Raw genomic sequence first — 17,609 nt, forward strand, 5'->3', positions numbered from 1 at the left:
CATACCTTACCTCAGACATCTTCCTTTAAGCCTGTGCTGTCCTCTCGCCCAGTGGCTTCTAATTCCATTGTTTTTAAAGATGTTCTGTTCTGTCTATGAATTCCATATTATGTCAAACGCTGTTTGAGAAGAGTTGAGTCTCGAAGAGAAAGAGGCTGATTTCATATTACATCCCACCTCTTCATTAGGGTCACTACTTCTCACGCAGCACTACTACCTAACTCAGCTGATTACAAAGCTGAATCCATTCGCTCTGTGTCCTGTTCATACTCCCTGCCGTAGTGATACAGCATCTTAGCTCGATTACGATGCCTGCCTACGCCAAGGCATCCACAAACCAATAAGCTAGTTAGCTAGCGTTATTTTTTTCTACGGTTTCTTAGAAATCGTTTTCAGAGGTAGAAGTAATCAAAATGGTCTGATTGTAAGACTTCTAAAGGATATGAATGTACTCGGATGGATGTGTAGGATGCTATGCGGCGTCGTCTGTGTGAGGGCAGAAGCGCAGTCGAGTTGTCAGCTCCGCTCGGTTTGTGGTAGCTAGCAAACAAGCTCGGCTAGCTGCGTTAGCCAGCTAGGTGGGAGCTGCGCCGTCGATGACAGATTTCAGCGGAAATTCAGAAGAGCGGGTATGTGTTGTGTGCCAGCAGGTTGATTATATTTGACTCTCTTTGACCTATTCAGATCGGGTCGGAGCGCCGGTTTCGGTTAATGTTGCGGTATTTTATAAAAGAGCAGCGTCTGTGCTCGATAGCTGGTTGTTGCTAATGTAATCATTGCTAGCTGCCAGCCCGTTTCCATATTTGGGCGGGCACGCTGGAGACTCTCCTTATCAAGTTATTGTTAGCTGCGCTCACACAGAAGCCTGATGCGCTGGATCTTTTGAGGATATTGTTTTATTGTGTGCCAGCCGACGTGTGTAGGATGAGGTTAAGGCTACACTCGCGTTTCAGTCGTTAGCCACTTTATAGCGGAGACTGCGAGGCTGAGCAGGTTTGACGCAGTTTCCATCAGGGATGGCTATCAGGAGCTTCTCATATTCATGGAAAGGGAGCTAAATGATGAAGGGTTATGAGGTTTGATTGAACGCCTTGGAAGGAAGGAGCACCAGATAATGCAGTGCTGCCGTGTTATTATTTTTTCACCGACATGATAATAGTGCAAGACAAGTAAGAGTTTTGTTCGGTTGGCAGCTTGTAGTTAGCTAAGCTACGTTTAAGATCAGCCATTAAACCAAACCACGCTGAGTAACTTAATATTACCGTGCATTTGTTTTTTATCTATAATGGTTTGCGTAATAAACACACATTTGGGAAGTCTCATCTGTTTCTCTGTGTCAGTCAGCTGACCGTATCAATCACTAGAGGATGGTCAGCGGATCTATTTGTTTTTGCAGATGTAAACCTAGTTAAAGGGTTGTAATGGGAAAGGGTTCAAGTCATGGCTTTAAAGAGGAATTTATCAACATTTCTGCCTAATTATATTGTCAGAGGTCTATGTAGTTATATGGGGCTGGGTTTCCCAAAAGCATCTTAGCACTAAGATGATTCTGAAGTGGTAGATTGAGCATCACTATGAACACTTTGTCTACCAGTTAAGACGATCTTTACACTGAGATGTTTTTTTTGGGAACCTGTGCTTAAAATGGTCTAAAGTGGAAAGAACCATTGTAGAGATATAATGAGAATCAGACACACAGGAAGTTATTACGTGAAATGCTTGTGAAAACGCACCCTGATGTCTGAGACATTGTTTACAATAGTTTTGAGATAAGGTTTTGACCTCACTTATTTCCCCATTCATGGTAGTGAGCTACATGCAGGGCATTGTGAGGCAAAATAGTGTCCAGTGTAAGTTCACTGGTCATTTTGGGTAGTAAATAAAATGGCTACATTTGCATTGTAGACATTGCGAAACCCGGTCTATTGCCACCGTCTTGATGATTGAATAAACTGAAAGTTTTGAACTTTCCTTTAGCAGTGGCTCATTTATAGAAGACTGAAACTGATATTTTATAATTGATTAGAAATGAAGTGAGAAGATTAGGTTGTCATCAGTTCCTGTGCTCCGTGCCTCAAATACACCCTAAGTAGGTGTTTTTAACAACATTTTAACAACATATGATACAATAGCTATTTTTACAGGATTCTTTTGTGTACACATATGTTGTCTTCTCTCTTTTAGGCTGCATGGCCTATATGCTGCTGAGTTAGTGACGGGCCTTTGTGTGAGGAAGGGCGAGCCAGGCGCTCAGCCTGAGAGAAAGAGAGAGAGATGGCCGTGCAGAACAGGAACGCGGTGCTGGTTCTGTCCGGGCGAGAGCGCGGATCCCGGATGTTGGGCTCCCAGCGGCTTTTGCAGCAGCTGGTGGAGGAAAGGACTCGCTGGATGAAACTGCAGAGTCAGGTAGACGGATCCTTTCAGCAGATCCTTTCATTTCTACAATATATAGTCTTTGTCATAGTCTGTGGTGTACATGTAAATAGATGTGATAATCTAGGCAGTAAAAATGTTTGGTGTTGTGTGCTCTGTGATGTCTACATAGGCTTTGAGCATTTCTGTTCATTGTGTTTTCAACAGAAAGTGGAACTTCCGGATAACCCTCGCTCAACATTCTTGTTGGCCTTCAGCCCAGACAGGTAGGCCTTAAAGTGTTTCAGTACCATTCAGTATGTTACAGTACGTTCAGTGCTCTTGCTTTTAAGTCTTTGTTAGTATTGGTGTTTGTACCCATTTAGGACTAATAAGGACCCCCAAATGTTCTTATTGTCTTAACAGGAATCTCATGGCCTCCACTCATGTCAACCACAACATCTACATCACAGAGGTGAAGACAGGAAAGTGCCTGCACTCTCTGGTGGGTCACCGGCGGACCCCGTGGTGTCTGACGTTTCACCCGACTATCCCAGGCTTGGTGGCCTCAGGGTGCCTTGATGGAGAAGTTCGTATCTGGGATCTTCATGTAAGTACCTCTGTTCAGGGATTTACATGTAAGCACCAGGCCAGTAATGTTTAGATATTTTGTAGCTTTGTTGCACAGCGTAGATATGTTATAGATGTAATTCATAGCAATTGTGTTTTGTTATGCAGAAGAATTAATCTCTGTAGTTCATAATAGTGTAGCTGGGGGTCTGGCACCCCTAGCTAACCTTGATAATGAATGCACATTTTTAAACAATTAGGTGATGTTACATATTATTTATATAGCTTCACTAAACATTTAGTGTTGACGTTTTATATTTAAAAAACTAAATTCTGTTGTGTAGTTTATGGTAAGTAATGTAATTAAAAGCAAAAGTTAACCAGCTAGAAACTGCTTTTGGTCAGCAGTAACACTTGTGTAGCAACGTCTACAGCAGCTGCCTATTTCCACAATCCAGTGAATTTAAACACAGTGTGGAAATAAGTGAGTTCAGTCTGCAAATTGGGCAACAAAGTCCAGTCATTACAAGCATATAAAGTTCAACTGCTAAGAGGTCATCTGGATTGTATTCTTAGCTAACAATCTAGAAAAGCATGCAGACTCTTCAGAAATGCTTGAAAACCAATGTAAACCGAAGGATGGTCTTGAAAGCCGTTTGCATTTGTGCTGATAGTGATTCCTGACTCAATATCAACTCCTGTCTTGAGTGAAATCTGAATTCAAAGAGGGAATGAGGCAGTTGCAGAATAATGCTGAGCCGGTTTTCTTTACCAGTGAGGAACATTATCTTAATTTTAAAGAGTCTTTAAAGTCTCACTTTCATTTGTTGGATGGTCTTAGCCAGTTCTGAACCCCCTTTGTTTTTGTATGAGTGAATGAAAGTGAAATTCGTGGGATATAAATAAATAAACAAGCAATTAATATACTTCTAGCTCTTTTTTCTACTAATTAAGCACTACTTCTGTTCATCTGTGTCAGTAACTGTTTCTCAGGGTGTTAAGGTGTATTGTTTTTTTGTGCAGGGTGGCAGTGAGAGCTGGTTCACAGAGGGGAATGTAGCCATTGCGTCTCTAGCTTTTCACCCCACTGCACAGCTTCTGCTCATAGCCACCAACAACGAGCTGCACTTCTGGGACTGGAGCCGTCCTGAACCTTTCGCTGTAGTCAAAACTGGCAGCGAGACTGAGCGTGTCAGGTACAACATTTGTTTTCAAGTCCTTGTAAAGGAATGGAGAAGGTTTTCTGTTCAAAGTATTAATTTAATTATTTGTACAAATTATTTTGTTTAGGCTGGTAAGGTTTGATCCTCTTGGCCACAATCTATTGACGGCTATTGTGAACCCATCAAACCAGCAGGTACAAATCTTTGTTCTTTAGATTCTTTACATGCTTTTGAGAGGAATATTGTGCTTGTGTGTATTTCACAAAGCAGGATTTCTCAGTTAGCTAAATAACTTATGCCAAAAGTCAAGCCTGTCCCAACAGGATAAGAGGTCAGGGACGCTTTTATTAGACAGTTCTGTCTTTGAGCTTAAGTTATCCACCTAAATGGGAAAAAAGTCTTGCTTTGTGAAATTCTCCTGTCCTCTTGAGAAACATCTTAAAGAAGTAATACGTTGAGATATAACTGTTGTGCCATGGCTTTTGCCAGTCTCTGCAGAAATTCGATGTGGGCCAAGTTTTAAAATTTAATAATGTTTCTCCCATGTGCTTTGTGTTTTGTAGAATGAGGAGGACTCCGACGTTCCTATGGACAGCATGGAAATGGCGCTGTTCCGTCAGCGCTCCTTGTTACGCTCTCCTCCAGTTCGTCGCACCCCAATCTTGCACAACTTCTTACACATTCTTTCCTCACGCTCCTCTGGAGCGGCCGCTGGGGACCAGGCCCGGGCTCCTCCAGAGCCTCATGAGCCTCCTGCCAGCATGCCACTCTTCCAGTATCCTGGTCGGGGGGCCGAGTTGGGTGATCACCCTTCACAGCAGGGCTGTACTCAACACCTAGGGCTCGGCTGCCTGTGCAGCCGCTGCACCGCATCTCAAAATGTTCTTGGCCAGAACTCCTCTCCTTTACCACCTTCAGACTCCCCCCGCCCTCATCCACACCCGCAGACTCACGCCTCACCAGGCCCCTCAGTCTTCTCCACCACTCCCAGCCAGTCCCGGCCTTCTTCAGACAGGCCGTCTGCGTTTAGTAGCGTGTATAGTGCAGCTGCGGGAACTTCACTGCACAGAGGCCTTTCGTCTCTCAGAACTAGCTTACCCTTGGGCCCGCAGTCAGGTAGCCCTCTGGAGCCGGTGCGTCTGCCTGGGGCAGAATGGTCTGGCAGCCTCCTGAGCACAGGGCCCGAAGCTGCCCTTGGTGCTGCTGCTGTGGGTATCGGGGCCAGGGGTGTTGTGCTCCCTCCCAGGACTAGCTCCTCATCCATGGGCCTGCACTCTTTGCATAGATACCCTGATGGCTCCTCTTCCTCCCCCATATACACTTCAGCCACTGAGGGCCGTGGCTTGGTGATGCCCGGCACAGACCCCAGGCAAGGTAGAGCCAACGATGGCACCAGCAGTGGCCATCATCCTTTCTACGACAACGCACAGAGGAACAACCCCGCGTCCATTCGGAACGTCCTCCAATGTAACCTGAGCAGGTACTTTATGGAATACGAGCGAATGCAGGACCTAGAGAGACCTGGGGGCAGTCGAGAGGTGGCTGGTCAAGGTCCAGTGCAGGAGCTGTTAGCCAGCAGTATCGACTCTGAGAGACCCGGGCCGTCCCACAGGAGCTCCTCTCACCCTGCGGATGGTAGCAGCAGTACCGGACCGCCTCATAGCCACCCAAACCGCTGCCGCTCATGCCACAACCTTCTCACCTTCAATCACGACACCCAGCGCTGGGAGCCCTCGGGTCAGGCCTCCTCCACCTCCGCTCAGGAGAGCGCTCCCTGGCAGCTGCCTGTGCCTGCCTTTGATGACCCCGCTCAGAGCTCAAGAGGGGAGTCCCATGCCCCAGAGATGAGAGCGATGGACCCTGCGGAGTCATCTTCCAGTCTGCGGGGACAGCAGCCCATGGGCCTGGTGTACAATCAGGAGACGGGCCAGTGGGAGAGAGTGTATCGGCAGGCCGCTGCCGGCCCCTCCACAGAAGCAGTGCAAGAAGCCTTAAACCCAGAGGTGCCTGTGGACAACCCTGATGAAGACTCCCTCAGAAGGTAGCATGGTCTTTGAGCTGTTCACAGTGTAGTAACTTAACGTATTGAAAGTCGGGCTGGGTATTGCTAATTTGGTCACAGTACAGTAGATATCATGAAATGCAAAACAAAATCAGAAATAATGTTTTAGTAAGCACTGAAGTTAAGTTGTCTGAAAGTTTCAGTGGCTGAAACTGAAAAATTGCCAAAAACTTTGATTGAGAATAACAAGGGTTAAATAGGCCTGCGACAGACTGTGAAAATTTAAGACTTATTAAAATTTATAATTTTAATTTTAAAATTAACAACTTAACAATTAACATTTTAATGCATTCAGATGTCTGCTGTGTGAGGCTATTTCCCAGTTGATCTACAAGGGACACTAGACAACTGACATTAATTTGTGACTCTAATCTCTGTTCATGTTGAATTACAACAACGAATAACTTCTCCACTACAGGTTTGGTACCACTTAAAAACATCTACTCGATGCGCAGAATACAGCAAAACAACAGAAGCAGAAAGTGATCTGTAGCCACAGTTTATGAAATTGTGATGAAAAATCACAGACAAGAGTAACGTGTAAAGTGTAACTTAAAAAATTACTGGAATTTGTTGACTTGGACCAAACGTTGTCTGTTGTTGAGGACACTGGATTTTGTGGCACCCACTGTAGCCTACATATAGTAATAATTTTGGCTCATCACTAATAACGACAAAATGACAAGCTGAGTCTAGAAACAAAAAGTATTATTTCCAGATCACTGAGCTATAACAATGACTATGAATACACAGATAAATAAATGAATAAATGGTGATGCAGGGGTTCAAAGTATTGAATTAACATTGGTAAAAAATAATATTGATCATAGTATTGGCACAGCTCTGGTCAAGTCGGAACAGTGATTCTGTTCTTGCATGTCCAGAAGGCTATGCAAAATGGGGTTCATCATGCAGTTTCTCTGTTTTCAGGAGGCTTTTAGAGTCATCACTCTTTCCTTTCTCCCGCTATGACATGTCGGGCTCCCGGGATCATCCTATCTACCCGGATCCTGCCAGGTATGTAAAGTGGTATTGAAACTCAGTTAGCTGAAATTCATTCTGCTGCTTGGTTTCATACCGTCTTTGCTTCTTCTTCAGGTTGTCTCCAGCTGCATATTATGCCCAGAGAATGATCCAGTATCTGTCCCGAAGAGAAAGCATTCGTCAGCGCTCTTTACAGAACCGCCTGCGCACTCTCTCCTCATCTTCTGACAACCAGGCTGGCAACCCTTCCTCTGCACCAACAGAGGGCAGTGATGCTGATTATGAGGAGATAGAGTAAGTCTCTATTTGGGTCCTTATGCTTAAGAATTTAGGGCTACAATGGGTTAATGATGACTGAACCTGTTATCTTTTTTTAGCAGCAGAGACGGCTGTATGCTGTTTGTAGTACTAACCTCAAAGGCTTGATCTCTTTGGTTAATGCACATGCGTGATGTGCTTTTTATTTTAAAGCTGCTTCTGGCAAATGGAACAATACGTTGTGTAAACATTTTCATGGATTTAGCTTTTTGTGCTTGTGTGGATTTGGATTATTTTTATGCTTGGACCCTAAAGAAACGCTCTTTTTAACTTTGAAATTCCATTGTTTTTCATTGTTGCAGAATTTTCATGTTCTTCTTAAATAATTTAATGTGTTGGGTTTTTGGTTGCTTTTCAGCATCTGAGAATATGGCAGCATGTTAATAGATTTATCTAATTACAGGGAGCCTGGAGACAGGACAAGACACAGAATGCCCCGTAACGCACGAATGTCTGCACCCTCCCTTGGCCGCTTTGTGCCACGGTCAGTTGATCTGCACTGTTTCATCGTTATTTAGAAGAAATTGAAAAATAATTTTATGTGGTTTTGCTGAAAAATAATGGCAGTCATTCATTTATGTGAAGGTTCTATTGAACTTGTGCAATGTTATTTTTGAAGGAGGTTCCTGTTGCCTGAATATCTTCCTTATGCTGGTATTTTCCATGAGAGGGGTCAGTCAGGTCTCGCAACCCACTCCTCAATCAACAGAGTGTTAGCAGGTACATACAGGACATTTAGATTTTTAATGTCCCTCTTTGTCTAACAATTTTCTTTGTGATTAGAAAAAAATGATTTTAAGTAGCTTTCCATTTCATGTTTAAGAGGAGGAAAATAAGTGAGATGTAGCTAATGTTCCAAGAAACAGTCAAGCAGGGCTCAAATCAAAGGGCTCATATTGTGGAAAACTCAATGTTTTCCCCTTTTTTTAGAAAAAGAAAAAGATATTTGAAAGATATTTTGATATAGTACATAGCATTTTTATAAGTTTAATCCATATCGTTCACTTCAGTCCTTACAGTCCTTGTATGGTAATTAATTCAAAACAGGCTGTTTTTGCAGTTTAATCATTTCTGTGATTTATATCGTGTGTGTGTGTGTGTGTGTGTGTGTGTGTGTACATAAATCTAAAAGCTATGATTCCTTTGAATGTATGATTTGAACTCTCAGTGCAGTTCTGAATCATTAATGGTTTCTTTCAGGTGCGTCAATTGGTGATGGCCAGTCGGCAGTGGCCAGTAACATAGCCAACACTACTTACAGGCTGCAGTGGTGGGACTTCACCAAGTTTGACCTGCCTGAGATCAGCAATGGTACTTTTTTATTTAAAAGAAATGCAGACTGTCAACACAGAGTGAAATATCTGATCATAGATTTTTTTCAATGATTTCATAATGTGTACAAAATATGGTGTAAATTTCTCTCTTTCGGCCAAACAGTATTACGAGTGCATGTGACCTTTTATTGATTTTCTACCACAACTTGGTTTGCTTATGTTCTTTGTCCTTTTTAGCTTCTGTGAATGTGCTGGTTCCGCACTGTAAGATCTATAATGACGCTAGCTGTGATATATCAGCGGATGGGCAGCTCTTGGCCGTGTTTATACCCAGCAGTCAGCGGGGCTTTCCAGACGAGGGCATCCTTGCCATCTACTCTCTTGCCCCACACAACCTGGGAGAGATGCTCTACACCAAGAGATTTGGTCAGTGGGCTGCATTTTGTGGAGCTGAAATGTTTATAGCAATATAAGGCAAAAGTGTCCAGCAGTGCTTCTGAAGAGCTGACAGTTAATCAGTCTTAGGAACACCTGAATATTCTAATTAGGTGATGAAATGCAAGGTTATAAGTAAGTTCTGCTGGAAGACAGAACGCCAGGAACAGGATTTTGTAAATCTAAGTGTAAAAATATGTACATTTTTATATATAGTTTTTTTTTTGTGAAAACTAAATAAGCAGTGAAATTTTTTTTGGGTCCTCATGCTGTCTTCAGGTCCCAATGCCATCTCTGTCAGCCTGTCTCCAATGGGCTGCTATGTGATGGTGGGACTGGCCTCTCGCAGGATCTTGCTCCATCCTACCACTGACCACATGGTGGCACAAGTGTTCCGCCTACAGCAGCCCCATGGTGGCGAGACCTCCATCAGGGTGAGTGCTTCACGTGGCTGTAGTATCTTTGTACTTCAAATTTCATCTTTATTCATGTGTGTTTCTTTTGAGCCTCATGTTTTTCTTCTGTGTAGATGGTGTATAATGTGGTGTACCCAATGGCTCCAGACCAGCGCAGACATGTTAGCATTAACTCAGCACGCTGGCTGCCTGAACCTGGGATGGGTCTGGCCTACGGGACCAACAAAGGAGATCTGGTTATCTGTAGGCCTGTGTGAGTGATCCCCAGTACCATCCAGCCCAAACTCAGATTTATGTCAAAAGAGACTGCATTTTTTTGTTTGTTTTTGTTTTTTGGGTGACTTGCAACCCTGTCACAATTATTACATAATCCCCTGATTGCTAATATTTGAACAGCTTGCATTTAATTTCAACAGTTTTTAACTTTCACAGTCATATTTTTATGTTGTAATAAACATAATCTGTTGGGTGGAAGTAATAAACATAATCTGTTGGGTGGAAGTAAATATGTAGGAGAAAGCAGAAAACATTGTAAAATCTGACTGGTGCTATTCCCTTTAGAGGGAAGTGGTGAATAAGGTTTGTTTATTTGAGCTCGAGCTGTTTCCGTCATCAGTTGGGAGCTACCAAGTATCAACAGCTACTTAAGATAGCTATTCAGCCACTTTGACCACTTTATTCATGTACTTTAATACAATTTAATCTTTTTTTCAAATAGAGACAATTAAATTGTAAATTATTGTAATTATTTACATGCCAATTAATCATCAGCTAAAATGTATTGATCTTGCTGGAAGCAAGGAGATGAGGTGCTCAAAAAATATAAACAAATATGAAGTGATGATCATTATACTGTGTTAATGTAACTCATCCAGTTGTTTTATAAATTTGTGTTTCAAACATAGAGAGAGTAGACTTGCACACACCTCTAATCCTTCACAAAAGGCTGAGTTTTTATTATTAATGAGAAAAACAAACTTTGAACACTAAAAAACTTCTAATATGTGGCTTAAGTTTCTATTCAGGTACAGGCAGCTTTAGAGAAGTGGCTTTACTAATATGGTACTTTAATGTATTGTTTATAATTCAAAGAAATGCAGAATGTGACAATGTGAAATGGACACTGAGTAATATGTTATTGAAAATGTTGTGTTAATTTAATTACTGTTAGCACCTGGCTTACCTTCATAACCACTGCTGGTTGTAGGTAATACATTTCAAACAATTGACTCTGTTAATAAAGTTGGCATTTAATGTAAGCTGTAGCAGGAAAAACTCAGCTTTTGTTTTTTTTTCAGAACAGCATATTTGGGTAAGTTTCGGGAGCTCAGTGGATCACCTCCTAGCTGACTCTGCGGCCTAATGCCCTTATTAGATTGTTACCACTATTACTGGCAGGAAACTAAGGGCGTTCGTGGAAAAAGGCTGGTCAGTGATTGCTTTTTAACAAGGTCACTGTGCAAATTAGCTTTGAGCTGAATGTCTTTTGGAACTCATTGCTTTCAAGAAATTCACTGTTAACAGAGTTTGTTCTTTGAGTGCCTGTTTTAGGCTGACAGCTGTGTTGCGTAATTGGTAGTTAGATATGTATGATTATGGAATCTTTTCACTTCTTTGAAACAATGTAATGACTAATGTAATGGCCAATTAGCTATTCGCTCTGTTCAATGAAGTGAGATTTCCTAATGTTTGGGTGCAGTAAAGTCATTGTGGTTTTGTATTTGCAGTGATTACCGGAGCGATGGAGACAGCAGTGCTGACCAGAGCACAGATCCTCTTTTCAACATCAACAGCAGCAGCAGCAGCCGCACTCGTGGAATGGAGCGCCCAGGGTCAGAAAGCTCTTTGTTGTTTGCAGTGCTTTTATTACAATACAATGACCTGATCACTTTTTATGACTTTGGTCTGATGACTTTTTCACGCTTTGTTATAGAACAAGTCGGTCTGGCTGGCGTTTGGACAGGGACATGGGTCTGATGAACGCCATTGGCCTACAGCCACGGCAGCCCACCCCGTCAGTGACCTCACAGGGCACGCAGACACCGGTGGTGCGTCTACAGAACGCAGAGACGCAAACAGAGAGAGAGCTTCCCTCAACAAGTGTGTTTCAGATTATACACACACCCCGACACTGTAAGAGTCTCGCACACACATTGTGCCATCGTCCACTAATACACTGTACTTAATTTTTTTATATGAAGGGTTTGATTTTTCATGTCTGCATTATATTTTTTCTCATTGGATTGGTAAGTTTAAAGTCTTTGGCAACAGAGTGTAAATTATTACAAATGCTCATATGACACTAAAATTGAGTGTTCTTTTAAACATCCAGGAAAGTTTGAATGAAAAAAAGAAGATAGAAATATAATGAAACAGCTTAAAATCGCGTATCAGATGTATCTGAGAACTGTCTGGGTGTGGTCTTGATAGTATAATGAGCACATGTGATTAACAGTCCACAGCTCCAAGCCTGCTGCTCCACTGAAGTAGAACTAAACCCAGTGGTGTGAGCAAACAGTAATAAGTGCAACGGTCTCTGCGTGTACAGGTGGTGTTGTTGACCCTGCTGTGAATGCAGCTCACTAAAAACATTGTCTGGCTTTTATATGGCGATTTGTTAAAGCTCCACAATATAAGATTATGTTGTTAAAATTGAAAAAAGTAACATTACTGAGTCAGGAGTAAAGCTAAATGATTTGGGCAAAATATGGAATTACAATTTTTCTGACCAATATTGCAATTGAAATTTAAAGTGTGATTATTTTCTGTAAATAGAGATCCACTTTTTTTTATTATTTTTGGCCCAAGAAGCCCATTAAAAATACTTTTTCTGGCTCATAGCTTGAGCAGATAATACACCAGACTGCCAGATAACTGGTTGATCTAACTCATCTACAGGCAGTTCACAAGTTCCATGTTATTAGGTTAAATTTCCCTTTCACTTAAAAACTGTTGAGGCAGCATTGTTGGTAATGTAGGCTATGATCAAAATTGCGGCTCTTGCGATGCAGATCGCAATTTCAATAAGTGAATGATTAATCTTTCATCCCTAGTCAGTTTTTTAAATATGTGTTGCCAGGACAACCACATCAACCTTGTGATTGGTAAGGATCTCATTAAATTGATAAAGACTCATTAAATTAATTCTAAATGTAAGTGTAAACATTACTTACAGCATCAGTAACATTGCTAAACACTTTGTGTCCAGGCATTAGTGGTTGTATTGATGTAACATTTAATAATGGACCTTTCCATCTGTTCTTTCAGTGGTGGAGACTAGTGAGGTACAGACCACCAGCACGGAGAGACTCGCACAAGGTGAGACGCGGTACACGTCACAATCCACGCTGGCCCATGGAGCAGCTTCCCATGAACCCTCTACTCATACTGACTCACCGACCACCAACCACGGTACTTTTTACATATGATACTTTTTTCTTGTTTTTTTGGGGGGGGGTTTGTTGTTGTCGTCCCCCCCAAAATCCGTCATCTTTTCCCCCTCTCTCTTACTGTCTTGGTTTTTTTCCTGCAATTTTGTCCGTCTTTCTCTCCATTCTCTCTTTGTCTGCATTATTGCTCTTAGCTTGGCTGTTGCCAGAGGCACCGATTGAGAAGCAAACTAAATTATAACTGAACAAGACTTCAGTGCAGAGTCCTGTGCGGTATCTACCTGAGTGATTCAGACAGTTATTGCTGTAGGATTGCCTGCTACTGTTAGTCTAATCCAGTTTTCACCCTTTCTCACATATGATCATTTGTACGGAGTCACTTTCAAAAGCTCATTATACAGCACCAGTTTACGTTTTCTTATTTGGGTGCTGGAAGAGAAAAGTATGTACTCTCCATACTTGCTATGGGAAGTTCCATCATCTTGTCACCAATCTTATTAATTAACCTGTTGATCGTTAGGCCTATTCAGTTTTTAGTCTTAAGAGTTATTGTCCGGTAACTATTACGTATTGTTCAGCAACTACTTTAAAGCTGATATGTAAAATACATAGTTATGAGATTGAGTAAAGCCAGAATGGACTTGCCAACAGCTTTTTAGAGTTGAAGGGGTGAAATTCATCTTGGGCACGGCCTGTACTTTGTAACAGATTGTATGTTTATTTAATTCAAAACTATCTCTTTCTTGTCCTCTCTCAGGGGAATCCCAAGCAGAGCCTGGCTTGGGGGAGGATGCTCTGTCCCGAATCCGCCGTCTGATGGCAGAGGGAGGGATGACGGCAGTGGTCCAGAGAGAGCGCAGCACCACTATGGCCTCCATGGGTGGCTTCGGCAACAACATTGTGGTCAGTCATCGCATTCACCGTGGCTCGCAGACCCCAGCTGGAGCAGCACAGCCCAACAACCCAGAGCCCGGTCGCCAGCACAGGACAGATCTTCTCAGACACTTCAGGAGATCCTACTCCTTCAGGGTCTCTTCCATTAGAAATGCCCTCTACTTCTGCTGTTCTGTCTCCAGCCTCTAGCACAGCATTAGAGGCAGCAGCACCCCTCGTGGCCATGGAGGATATGTTGGAGGACAGTCAGGTGGAAGAGCCCGAGCCCCAGCCCCAGCCCGCCTCCAGTAGTGCATACACATCAAACATCCGTAGCAACAATAACCGCAGCAGCAACGGTCACGAGAGTAGCAGCAGAGATTACTCTGATGACCTCTACAGCAGATAGTGCTACTTCGGGCTGTCTTAGAAACATACACATCTCATTGTAGCAGGCTGGTCTGCATATGGCAGGCTGTGAAAGGTTCTCCGTAGAACCTGACGGATTGGAACACTTGGGCGGAACTGTGTGCCTGTGTTTTTGCCACCTCCTGCTTTGGCCTTATTTGCGAAAGAATGAGTGCCAAGTTTCCATGCCGCCTCCCTTCAGAGGAGACGTCAGCCTGCCTCTCATACAAAACATTTTACAGACGTTTTTCTTTGTTGAAGGCCATCATTATTGCACTTGGTCATTGCACTTCATTTGTAGTTTTGCTTCCTTTGATACACGTCTTGGGCGTTTGATCATTCCATGCCAGAAAGGGCTTCTACTTGAGTTATTCTTGTACTGGGGTACGGAATCGGTGGGGTTCAGTTTACTGCTCTTTCAAGTGTCGTCAGTGTCATCCACAACCAATCAAAGTGCCAGGCAAGGCTGCGGGAACAGGTCTGATGGTTCACGTTTGCCTCAACCAGGGCAGACGGACCATATGTTCTTTTCTGTAAACAAATCATTTTAGCTCGCGGAATGGAGCAGAGCTGTAGGGACTCTGTCATTAGGCACTGCTAGCTGTTAATTCTGTAATTATCATGTGTTCCTCCACTGTTAGATGTTGGTTGTGTTTTTGCAGAGCAGAGATTATGATGACAGTGGTGTAATGGTTCCACATTTAGCCTGTCCACTCAAATGTTCTAGATTTTCGACAAACAGCATGTTCGGACGGTGCGCTTGAAGCAGCATAACGTTTTTCACCAAAATCTTTTACAAGGATGGCTTTTATGTTACTTTATCGTTGGCTTGGACAAAAATATTGCTTTGGTTTAATTGTTAACTGGAAATAAGGCATTTCAGTTTTACAAACTACTGGTGTGTAAAGGTAACTACAAGTTTATGTAAGTTTTAATAGCGTTGAAAAGGCCCAAAAAACAAAAGCCATCACCATGTCAATAATCTTTGCCTGCAGTGGGGTATCTGGAATGGCTGGGTTGGTTTGCTTGTTGGGCTCCATTCCCCTGAAACAATGCTGCTTATGCTCACCTATTTTCAGCCTGCGATTTCTAACTAACAGTTCTGTCTTGATCCCACCAGTCACAGCATGCCTAGGACACCTAAAGTGACAACTAGTATCTGATTGCACTAAACACCCTGGTTTCTCTCCAAACTACCCAGGCAGGGACGAGAGTCGTCACACAAGGACAGACGGGACATATCTCCCTTAACAAAGCTGGGTATAGGAGAAATAATACTTGAATTTGAATTAACATACAGTAGAATATCTCTAATGGGTGAGGCAAAGTATTCTTGCCGGAAAAACAGCCTTGAACCAGCTATTGCGCTGAAACACACACATTGCGTAAAATGACTGAAGAGGGCCCGTGTGCTTGTGCGTGCGTGAACTACTGTGCATGAGTGGTTGTATCACAGGTAAGTGTAGCATCTCCAAACGATGAAACGATGAATCAAGAAAAAGACTTGAAAGCGCAAAATGTTCTCTTTTTTTGTTTTTAGCTAGATAGATTATAGTATGTCTGCTCTGTGCATCCCCTTGCTTCTGAAGTTCATGTAGTTCTGGTCAGAGATGTCTGATGTAGATATATGGACCTTCTGTGGACTTCATGTAAGCATTACAAGTTGATTTTATTTGGTGTCTGAAAAACTGAGCCTGTGGTTCTTTTAATAGTTTAAATAAATCTGACAATGTGCCCTTCAGTAGTCCCCCTTTTAGCTGACTAGTATGTATCCCTAGTTTTTGCCACCATAAAGAAAAGCTGAAGGACCCTCACCTTCTCACTGTTAAATGCCTTTCATTATGGGAGATTTGGTCAGTGTTGGATTTCATGCGCCACATTTTCATATGGAGTGTGAGTGAGTGAGTGAGTGAGAGCATTGAGTTGTTGAGAAATTATTTGTGACTTGACTGTCAAGCCTATATGCCTTTTAAGCTTTGAGTGGTTTTGATTGCAATTGTTTAAAATGTTAGTAGAACTAAAAATTCATTGTTGGTGCTGTTTGTTTATTTATTTTCCACGTTATTAGGTTAGCCTGGTACAGTCGTCGAAGAAAAGCTTTTGATTGAATTTCTGTATTTTTGTTTCCCCAAACACTGTTACTGATCTGAGAACTGAAATAGAGCAATATGTGACGAGGACACAGGGACAAAATAGTTATTCAGCAAATTGTATCATTCACTTTCCATATGTGACTGTATCCTCTGTTCTCTCGGTGTTAAATCTAGTCATAGAGATCAGTTCATTAGGGTTACTTTTTCACTTTATAATTTGCCTATTTCAGACCATGCAGTACACTTTGAGTTTGAGATGTCTTGTGTGTCTCTAGGGTTTGTTTTAGTGTTTTAGGCTTTCTTGAGAAGCTCATGTACATATTGGTGAACTGAAGCATATGACATTAGAGAAGATACCAGCAATGTAAAACACAATGTAAAGTGACAGATATGCATTACTGACTCTCTGCCAGTTTTAATGTCTTCACTGCTGGGTCAGTGCTGAAGAAATTAAAGGCATGATAAAGGTGGCACAAAAACAAAAAAACACAACTTAAAATTCCCCTTTTCCTCAAATGCGAGGAGATTCTTTTATCAAGTAAAGAAGTGTGAAGTTAATTCTTTTATTAGCTAATATAGGGGTTAGGTGTTTGTTTAACAAAGTTCTGTGGGACACCAAAGATCCAGTGTTATGATGATGGTTAAAAGAGATTTAATAAAATGGGAATATTGAAAGTATGCCAGTTGTATTTTGTTGCTGTTTATTTTGACGCCATGGGAGTTAACAGTTGATAGAATGCAGCATTATTTTCAGGCTCTCTTCCTCAACACCCAAAAATCATTATTCTTCAAACAGAAAAAACAGCTTGTTTTAAATATTGTACTTTTATAATGTTGAAAGCTGCAATGAACTGGAAATAGAAATATTAACTTAAGGCACATTCAGTTCATTCTGACAGTATTGAAAGATGTATCGAATTGAGACACCACTGTATCGTTTCAAATCAAATCCTGAATTTTGTGTATCGGTACACCCCTACAGTGTTAGCATTTGAGTGAAAGCTTGGATGAAATGGTGCTGTGTGAATGTAGGTGTTGCACTCTGTAACCCTTGCAAGTCTAAAGCTTAGGTTTTTGCATTTTAGAGTTGCAGCTGAATGTAGCAGCTGCTCTATGTTCAGCTCCACCTGCTCTGTGCTGAAGAGGCAAGTTCCACATAGAGAAGACACAGTTGTGTTGACACCATGGAGGAGGTTATCATCCTGCTGACTGACTTTGTCAGCTTTGTCATAGTTCCAAGCAACATCCTGGTACTACCTGTAAATCACCTAT

General features: G+C 42.2%; 1 protein-coding gene across 1 annotated transcript; it reads left to right on the forward strand.

Annotated features, from left to right (window-relative positions):
* The first annotated feature begins 242 nt into the window (after positions 1–242).
* Positions 243–17,015, forward strand: ambra1b (autophagy/beclin-1 regulator 1b). The gene is given in 21 exon segments (XM_036576451.1): positions 243–629; positions 2,027–2,089; positions 2,185–2,406; positions 2,581–2,639; positions 2,779–2,962; positions 3,946–4,118; positions 4,213–4,279; positions 4,649–6,126; positions 7,078–7,164; positions 7,246–7,425; positions 7,853–7,933; positions 8,069–8,169; positions 8,650–8,760; positions 8,961–9,149; positions 9,438–9,592; positions 9,688–9,827; positions 11,302–11,406; positions 11,508–11,707; positions 12,842–12,985; positions 13,721–13,938; positions 13,940–17,015. Coding segments are annotated over 19 exon segments (4,110 nt in total). The 5' UTR covers positions 243–629; positions 2,027–2,089; positions 2,185–2,274; the 3' UTR covers positions 14,246–17,015.
* Positions 17,016–17,609: the final 594 nt, after the last annotated feature.

The sequence above is a fragment of the Colossoma macropomum genome, unplaced genomic scaffold (genome assembly GCF_904425465.1).
Source record: "Colossoma macropomum unplaced genomic scaffold, Colossoma_macropomum, whole genome shotgun sequence".
NCBI classification, from domain to species: Eukaryota; Metazoa; Chordata; class Actinopteri; order Characiformes; family Serrasalmidae; genus Colossoma; species Colossoma macropomum.